Here is a 10,344-nt window from a genome sequence, read left to right as displayed (position 1 = left end):
TTTTTTTTTTTTTTTTTTTTTTTTTTTTTTTTTTTTTCTCACATTATAGTATAAGACAAAATTTCTATCTATCTTAACAATTTGAGCAAGAATACAGCTAATCAAATGGGGTCAGCTATATATAGATAATATGTATACCATTTTTTTTCTTGAAGATATTATAACGGGGGATCTTTTCTCTGACCTCCCCAAATAATGATATCAAGTATATCAACATAGAAGATGTGAGCTCAAAACCAACTGATTTAGTGATTTTCATATGAATATTCAACAAATCAAAAGAAGCATAAATAGTAGTAAAAGAGAAAAAGATAAAAGAAATGGAAAGAAAATCTAAAAATAAGAGAGAGCTTAAAAGGAAGTTGTTCTGGAGTCGACAAGTCCCGATGGTGAGTTCGATTAGATAGATGGTGAAGATATATATATACTAGATTATGACCTCCGGTATACCGCGGAGTAAATTTTTTTTTTTTTTTGTTAATATACTATTTTAATAATAATTTTGCTAATATACTCTTTTGTTAATTTTAATGATTTAATATATAAACCGTAGTATAATGCACAATAATTTTTCTTTACTACAATCTTAATTAAATCAGTTTGATTCGACATATTTTATATTGGTGTTGTTAAAACATTAAAATGAGGATTTAACCCGTATTGAAATATCATATTACTGATAGTTTACTTTTTGGTATTATTAATTCAATCTTGTAATGTCATATAACCCGTCATGTAATATAACTCGTTTGTGTAATTTTAAAAATTTAATATGTTTAAATATTTATAATTTTAATTTTTTTATTAAGTTTAGATATATTAGTTATAAATTATAAACTTCTTAAAATTTTATAATTTACGATATACAATAAATTTACTATATATGTATTATGAACACACACTTTTTATATTAATTGAGTAATATATGTTTGTTTTAAAAAATTCAAATCACAACATATGCAGGAAAATACACTTTTTAGTAACTTTATGTATTATATGATGATTCACTACATTTAAATTTTAAAATCAAAAAAAGATGATAGGAGAATAATTTTTTTTTAATCTGGAATAAATCTTCTAAATATTTATATTAATTATAGAACATTTTTTTGACAATAATTATAGAACATTATATATGGATATTTAAAATATTTTAATCGTGTTTGGTTATAAGGATAGTAGAGAAAATTAACTAAACTTGTTTGGATATGAATATAAGTATTAAATAACATTCAATGTAAAATCTTTACAAAAAAATATTTTTGAACAAAAACTGTTGCAAAAATACTAGTATAGATATATGTGAGATATTTATGACCCGGGGATACTACGTATATATCAATTGACCCCACTTTTTTTTCTCCGTCATAACAGTACAAAACCTTGAACATGATTTGATATTTTGATACAACGATCTCACTAAATTACAAATCAATGGACGATCTCACGAACACCACCACATTCTTTTTTCTTTTTGCAATATCTGAATAAGTTTTGATGTTCAAAGTCTTAAAGTTTTGTTGTCAATTAAGTCTATATTATATGAAAAAATCTCTTCTTATTAGATGACAAAACTCTTTCTCTTCGTAAAAATAAATAGATTATAAGTAATATATTTTACAAAATATATTATGTATACAATATCAATTTGAATTTCAATTTAAGTGAATGAACAAACAAATGAACTCCTAAAATAGTATCGCTCTCGACTTGACACGGAAAAAGTTTTGCTGTGTTCTCTTCAATCATGTACACTGCTTACGTACTACGTATTGCTTGATAACTATACCTTTCTTTACGAAAGTATTATGAAAGCCTAAAGTGGAGAAGTCCACAAGAAAAGCCCAAAATCTGAAAAAATCCTTGGTTTGGTTGATACTAGGCTTGTTTGTAGTTGCTGGCACTTATATTGGTTTCCTGATTTTGAGGCTCACGTAATATCTTCAGTGTAAGAATGAGGATCAAAACGACTCAATTATATTTTTGCGAGTAGTTTTGTTTTAACTGTCTAAATCCAGACCTAAAACATGCCTGCATCTAGCCTCTTTCCAAGAATATTTCATGAATCGATCGGTTAAGAAACTGACTTTGAAACTATATAATTTTCCGGTGTTATTAGTTTAAAGAACCCCAAGTTTACTAGGTAAGGTCCAGTTTCTTATTCGCATCCCATAATTAAAAATTAGAATGAACCAGACATAGGATAACTCTACCTTCATAGGTTTTAAATTGAAAATTTGTGAACTCTAACATGGTATCGTAGTCCAAGTAAAATTTGATTCAAGATAAATTGGTTAAAATATCTATCATCTCTAAGTAACATGTTATAAATCCTAGATTGAGACTAAGAAATGAATAGATTATACCAGAACTAACATATACGTAACATGTTGAATAAAAAAGTTGGTATTCTAAGACCATTCACAATCTTTTGAGTGTGGCTAGAAGAAATGTTGACGATTCCCCTAGTAACAAAAAAGTTTTCTATTCTCTACGATGACCTTTGCTTTTAAATGTAACACTTTTTAACCGTTCGTTAGGCAGTTTGGTGAATCCTTATAGATACCCACTATGACAAGACACCCCAACTTCCAATCCAAACATCTATTTTATGTTTACTCGCTATAATTTCAACATTGAAATGAAAATTCGACGCATAATATAGAATTAAAAAGCATAATTAATGAAGAAGATATACTTGCGATTTTGGATAATCTATGCAAAGGCATGACAACAAGCACACACAATAATCACATACCTAGAAGGCTAGAACGTCTGAACAACCCTTACGGACTGAAGTTAAGGGATATCTGGAGTATGGACAATATGGTACCATTAAGCAAGTAATGCATTTTGTTTATCAAATACTAAGAAGTAATAGCCATGTACAAAGGGTCTCTCCGCCTCATGGTTAATTTTATATATTGGTGGTGTAAAATTATACGTAAGTTTGACTTAACTAATGACAAAGAATTGTGAGTTGTATTTTGTTATTGACTTGGAAATAAACCGGATATTATAACTTTACGCATCCGGTTTGTTATTAACGGATATATAAGTACCCTAACAACAATTTTGATAGGTTGTTCAAGGGAGTCTCAAATCATTTGAAGATGAGTAATTCAAAGATCACGAAGCCTTTCTTTCACATATACGCGTGATATGATAGAGAATAAATTATAAAGTAGATTCCTAAAAAGTTCGGTAGATTATTAAAAAAAAAATCAATAGATTGTGGAGAAAATTTTCATAATATAATGAACATTCTTTTAAGTTCTAACTATAATTCTATGAAATCAGTATATTTTTTTAATCATTTTCTAAATAGGTAATTTCACATGTTAAATATCATATTTATCCATTATTTACATAACAAATCAAAATACATTTAACAAAAAAATGAATATTTATTTTAGTATACTATCAAATAAATTAAAAATAAATTAGGAAATATGATATTTAATTGATATGATTTTCAAAATTACCTCTTTTTCTATGTCACTACAAGAAAATAATTGTATTGAGACGTATTTTTGAGACAAAAAAATTTCGTCACAAATTTGTGACACTTTAAATACGATATTATGACTAAATTTATATGTCATAAATTCATAGTATTTTTGTCACTATATCATGACGAAAAAATCAGTAAAAAAGTTTGTCACAATTAGTGACGAATATGCTAAGATAATATTAATCGTCACTCTTATGACTACATTGTGACCAATATGTTGTTGCAAATTAGTTATGAACTTATAACAAATATGCAAGTCACAGTTTGTGACATTAAAATGAGTAAACATTAATCATAAAATTGTATAAATTGTTATGTCATTTTTACAAAGCTCATTAAGCCAAGTCTCTAACCCTAATTTAACAAGACTTATTTAAGAGATGATTAGGATTTTATTTTTTATAATTTCGTGCCTCCTAAACCTAGAGAGAGAGAGTAAACCATTTGAGAGAAAGAGAACAACGAGCCACAGTTGAGATTAAGGACTGATCTTACATGTCCTAGGAGATGGTGGAAAAGCAGGGGTAAACAGACTATTTTATAGACAAATTTTGGTGAGCAATTTCCCAACCAATAGATGTAAGTTTTCCCCAAACGATTTTATAATCCTTTTTGTAGATTAAAAGTTATACATGTTTTCTCAAACCTAACCTGCACAGATCCGCAAATTAACATCAATCATCTTGTGAAATCATTTCCCACTGCTACAAATTGAACCATAATTTGATCTACCCGCCCTTGGAAAGATCTGAGTCTTACCTTTCTTTCCAGAGAGCCTGAGATCGTTTCCATAAGAGTTATAATATGAAAGTTATGGTCGAATATGTTCATCTGGTCGAATTTGTGATTTATTTTCTTTGTAAGAATAAAGACAGTTTATAATGTATATATAATGTTTATGATTATAAAAAATTTGTATGATTATAAATTTTTAAAAAATAATATTGTTTTGAGATTAATTTTTTAGTCATAATTTTTATCATATGCAATGATTTTTTTAGTAATAACTTGTGACCATTTGAAACTAACTTCTAATGAAATGTCACTTTTCAAAAATACCTTTTTATGGTGTCTATTTTCAAAAATATATCTTTTAATATATAAAATGACTAAATTCTAAACCCTAAACCCCAAATACTAAAGTCTACCTCCTAAAAACTATGCCCTAAATAAGCTAAAAAAAATCCTAAAAATTAATTTAACATATTGTAATTGTGTAAAAGAGGGTAAAAATAAAAATGTTCAAAAAAGGGTATTTTGAAAAGGGGTATCTCAAAAAGGATATTTCTAACAAATTCTCAAATATTATTTGGTATTTGTTAGATTTTTCTCAAAAATCATATTTAGTGTATGGTGAATGATTTTGCATAATTGTAGAAAATAAAATAAAATTAAAAACTAAAATAAAATTTACATGTAGGAAATGTTGATAAACTTTTTTATAGAAGTCAAAAAAGACATCATGCATTTTTACGGATTTTAATTAGATTTTAAATGTTTTATCGTTAAAATAATTACAAAACTGCAGTAGGAAATGTTACTCCTTAATTCAGTTTTTCACCGATCAAAGCCAACATCTTAATTTATGTATTGTAATGGCTTAAACTAAAATTATGTATGTTACACGACCAAACACCCCTAATCAAAGAAGAAAACTTAACAAATATATAAATTATCCGCAAAACCGCAGTTGTACATACTATTTTATTGATATGGAAGAAAACCTCATATTCTTCCCTTCAAATTGGAATGTGTTAACATCGTCCAATCTAATGAGTAAAGCGTCAGGATTTTTACTGCTAAACGTTTTGGTAAAAATTTTAGCAAGTAACAATGAGTCTGTGCTTGGTAAAATTTTGGTTTATGACCAAATACACCTCATAATCATATTGTATCCGATCCAACCATGAATTCAAAGGTTGTTTTATTTGTATTATTTTCTGGTTTATTTATTTGTTTTCATATTGAAAATAGAGGTTATAAAGACTAGACGTGTTATAATTATGAAGTAACCCATTGTCAGCAAGCTTTAATTCCACACTGTTTCCAAAGATTAGCTAGCCTAAAACATGAACTCACAAACAATCTTTAAAATGCATCAGTGTTTTTGTTCGATATGAACATTTTGTTGGGACGTGTTAACACAAAAAGTCACCTGAATAATTATCTATCTATGAGAATAAGAAGTATATATGATACATAAATTATATATGTGAATGCTTCGAATCAGTTTTACTTTCTTCGAAACAGTCAGTCAGGTAGAGTAACATAATTCTAAGGATGGTTTAAATACTTCACTTTTGGAAGAAACCACAAAACAACCAACGACCAAGCGAAAAATTCCCCAACATGTTTTATAAAATAACTAAATCCGCTCTAAATATATACAGTTGTTACAAAAGCTTTTCTTGTAGTTTTGAAAATATGACTCAATTCTGCAATAGTTTTCCCCTGAAAAATGGAATTTGTAAGACTCTCTTCTCTTTTTTATCTATATCGTCGAAAAAGTCTCTTGAATTTGTTCAGTTTCCAATACAGAACTGACATATCAAAGATTCACGGTGGTTAAAGCTAGTTCCTCAGGTTCCGTCCATAGAGGCTCAAAATGCTCATTCTTCATCAAGCGTCTATCGAATAGAAGAACTGAAAGGTATAAAACGAGATTAGGGCAAAAAAGGTTTATCAAAGACCTGGAGAAGACTATCAAGAGACATTTTACCATGTATGTAATCTATGTACTTGAATTAAAAAAACTATAAATAATCTGTTAAGACATATTCTATAACTTCTCGGTTTAAACTGAAAACATATTGCATTCTTCCTATTATGTAGAAGAACGGAAATGGTTTACTTTTTATATAAAAAAATGGTATAGGGNACTTTTATATAAAAAATGGTAGGGGGCCTTTCGTATCTAAAGGGCGACGACCTTTCAAGATCGTAGGGGGGGAAAGGGAAATGACATCTTGGGGATCGACTTGCAGGCAATATATGACAAGCCAAACTGATCTGACTAGATTCCAACTTAGTGCATACATGACCATGGCAACTCAAACTTAAAAAAAAAACAAACTTTACTTTTTTCATAAATGTACTTAAGTACTTTAAAATACACAATGAGATTAGTTAGACAGGTCATTAATCATTCAATCGCTCAACTATATAAACCTGTAGTTAGAAGCATCTAAAGTATCACATTTGATTTGAACCTTCACATACTAGCTTGAAGAGGAATTTAGTAAAGCAAGATTAATAACAATTAACTGAATATGGCAAGTCTTAAGTTATGGGTTTGTCTTATCTTGCTTCTACTCGAGTTCTCCGGGAATCAATGCCGGCCACTGGTTGCGGAAGAGAGGGCTTCGGATTCAGGGAACATAAGAAAGATTATGAGGGAACTTCTCAAAAGATCAGAAGAGCTGAAGGTGAGATCAAAAGGCGACAAAACGATCCTAGGCAATACCCTTGATTCAAAGCGGCTCAGCCCTGGTGGACCGGACCCAAGACATCACTAAAAAGATGTGTAACTTTTTAACTTTTCGGTGAGGTTTAATTCAAACTTGTAACGTCGGCACAGGGCATAAGGGTTATTTGGCGTAACTCTAAGGTTACTATCTTGTTAACATTGAGGTCATAATCTTGAAGTATGGTCATAATCATGCGAACTAGATAATGTGGTTGTTTTTCCTTAATCAATGGGGTTTCTTTTGTGCGTACCAAAATTATGAGAAATTGGCATTTATCTTCTTCTTCTTCTTTTTTTTTTTTTGTTACCGTGACCACGAAAATTCCACTCCAGGGTTATATTAGTATTTCGTTGAACTTATCCACAATTCAAATAGGAAAATAAACACGGTTAAAAATATCTAATGGCTAAAGGAATAGTATCAAGTGAATAAGTACGGCTAAGCTGATCAATTAAGATTGATTTCCACTGAGCGCGTGTTAAACCATTGCAATGATGTTTTTATTCAATTCGACACTGAATTCTGAGCTTAACGTGTGTTTAAGTTAGAAATCGAATTTTCCAAAGTATTATCAATTGCTACCCTTCTAACCCATTTCTCTGATGTTCTATTTAAATAATTCCGAAGATACTTTTAAAGCGAGGCTTTGATCATCAAAGAAAGTAAACTAATGGTTAGACCATATATTATAAATAATTTTTGGTGAGAAGAGCGTACTCATATATATAATATATAATGGAATACAAAAATCAACCTATTCGAATAATCCCACTACTATATTTGCATAGATGTGCCATATATGTCACGACAAAATTCGCAATCAGTCGAAAGTGGATGTTAACACATATGATTATCTCATAAAGTACACATGCACGCATGCATTAGACAACGATGTGTCTCTAAATATATTTTTTTTATCTAAGAAAATTTGCGTACCATTTCGCTCAATGTAGAACTCGGTCGAGGGAATTTTGGAACTTAACTTTTATTTTCCTCGTCTTTTAACTGTCCTATGACTACAGGGAACAAGAGATCAATTAAAATTAAGTCAATAACGAAAATCCTATATAATTGAACATAGAAAATATTTTAGTGTATGTCTTGTGGATACGTAATTTTCTAACGAGAGTCGGATAAGATTAATACATGCATGATGAGTAAGACATGTAGTAGGATCACCGTTGTGTTGTCATCTGAGTTTGAATATGTCAGTATATATTAAAAAGGAAAACAAAACTGTTTTAAGAAGGGTTTATGTAAACTTAAATGATACAAAAATTGCCTAATTGATGAAATACTCTTTTTATTTTTGGGCAACATTGATGAAATACTCCTAATAAAGTAAATGGTTCAGAATTCTTAATTAGGACTTATTTGGGCACATAAATAAATGATCAATGATCTTTACGACCAAAATAACAAAAATTAATGATCAATGGTCTACTAATAGAGTTAGGGCATTTACTTATATTTCAGAACCGCAAAATTAAAATTCTTAGATTTTTCGATATGTTGGATTTTTGATAGATGATATGAATGATATTCAAAATAAACCCTGACCTAATACGATGTTAAATTTGAGCTTATCTTGGGCTTCTAACTAAAAACCAATTGGCAATTAGTAGATTGACCTTAACCCTTTATATATTAATGATAGTCTCTTTAAACATCAGATGTGGGATTTGGATTGTATCCCAACAATCTCCCCTTCAAACCAAGGACCACATATGAGATTTTAACACGCCTGCTCGAGATGATAACTCCATCTTGAACCTATCCCACTTGGATCGATAATAAACCCCTTCTTGGGCCCCCATTACTCGGGTTAACAAGAGGCATGTCCGTATCCACTTTTCTAGGTCCACCAGGATTTTAACCTTGGGCTCTGATACCATGTTAAATTTGGGCTTATCTTGGGCTTCTAACTAAAAACCAATTGGCAATTAATAGATTGGCCCTAACCCTTTATATATTAATGATAGTCTCTTTAAACATCAGATGTGGGACTTGGATTGTATCCCAACATACGAATGGTAATACATGTTTCGGTTCGGGGTTATATATCTATGCTTTAATAGGACGTATCTTTTCTTTTTTTTTTCAAGAAATTTGGTTTTAATAATATTCTCTCTGTTAATTTTAATTTTTAGTTCTGATATTACAAAGTGAATCCATTTAAATAAATTTTAAGATATGGTTTGAGTTTCTGATCGACTGTGCAGTTCGATTTTATTATTTCTGTTCTTTTTGTATTATACCTTTAACTTGACTAAAACGACGGATTAACACAATAGGTTAAGGGAAAGCACACATGACACAAACCTTTGCTCCGCTTGATAATGCTTACCAACTCGAATGGCATTAATTTGTATACTCGTGTTTGACTAATTTAATTTTATATTATATGACATAATGCACTATATTTGTTAAATAACTAGGATTTAACCCGCGGTACACCGCTGGATTATATTTTTAAAAAATTTTAAAATATGTATATTATATTTGTTTGTTATTTTGCTGTTGTTTTATGAATTTTTAAATTATATACCTCTAACTATTTATTGAATTTACGGGACAATTCTAAGTTCATATATGATTTTAAATAAAATGGTTAAGTTTTTTTTTTGTTTTTTTAATATAAAGGTTACTATGTTATCTATGTTTTGATCCGCGGTACACCGCTTGATTGTGTTTTTTTATGTATAGTGATATGTGAGAAGTAATAGTTATTTTATGTGTTTAATGTATATAAAAATTAAATATTTTCATTTTTAATTTATCAATTTAAATTCATTGTTATAAAAGTAAACAGATCATGTTACTATGCAGTGCATATATATATATATATATATATATATATATATATATATAGTGTTTAAAAGAGAATAACAATTAATTTAGCCGAGATAATTTAGAGAAACTATATTATCACCTTCAATAAATGTAGAAAATATTTAATGTTAAAAATATTAAATGGAAACTATAAATTAAGCCGAGATAATTTATTTATGAGATTAAAAATTTAATATGTAGAGTTGTTTGTCAAAAAATCGAAATGTATAGATGTAGTTCAACTATTTATGGCAATAGACGTATCAGATTAGGTTGATTTAAATAGTTCCATTAATTGAGTTTCTACGAAATGTTACTTTAGGAAAATTGTTAGGGATTAATGTTGTAAATAAAACATATTAAATAAGCAAAACTTGAAGGGCATAAACTAAAATGTACTTCAAAAATAATAATATTGATTCTCGAGGTTTACCACTGGTTTGTAACTGAATATAAATAATAATATTGATTCTCGAGGTTTACCACTGGTTTTTAGCTAAACTTACCTAACAAAGGAATATATAAAAACAT

At 28.9% G+C, this 10,344-nt stretch overlaps 1 protein-coding gene across 1 annotated transcript; it reads left to right on the top strand.

Moving 5' to 3' along the window:
• Positions 6,717-7,238, top strand: LOC109129629 (CLAVATA3/ESR (CLE)-related protein 4-like). The gene has a single exon (XM_019238124.1). The coding sequence runs from the start codon at positions 6,784-6,786 to the stop codon at positions 7,027-7,029; it is 246 nt and encodes an 81-aa protein (XP_019093669.1). The 5' UTR covers positions 6,717-6,783; the 3' UTR covers positions 7,030-7,238.

The sequence above is a fragment of the Camelina sativa genome, chromosome 16 (genome assembly GCF_000633955.1).
Source record: "Camelina sativa cultivar DH55 chromosome 16, Cs, whole genome shotgun sequence".
Taxonomy (NCBI): domain Eukaryota; kingdom Viridiplantae; phylum Streptophyta; class Magnoliopsida; order Brassicales; family Brassicaceae; genus Camelina; species Camelina sativa.
Note: the sequence above shows the minus strand (reverse complement) of the source record. Positions and strands in the feature narration are given on the sequence as shown.

Coding starts and splice junctions, on each gene's coding strand:
- LOC109129629 (XM_019238124.1), top strand. CDS start 6,784: ATGGCAAGTCTTAAGTTATGGGTTTGTCTTATCTTGCTTCTACTCGAG.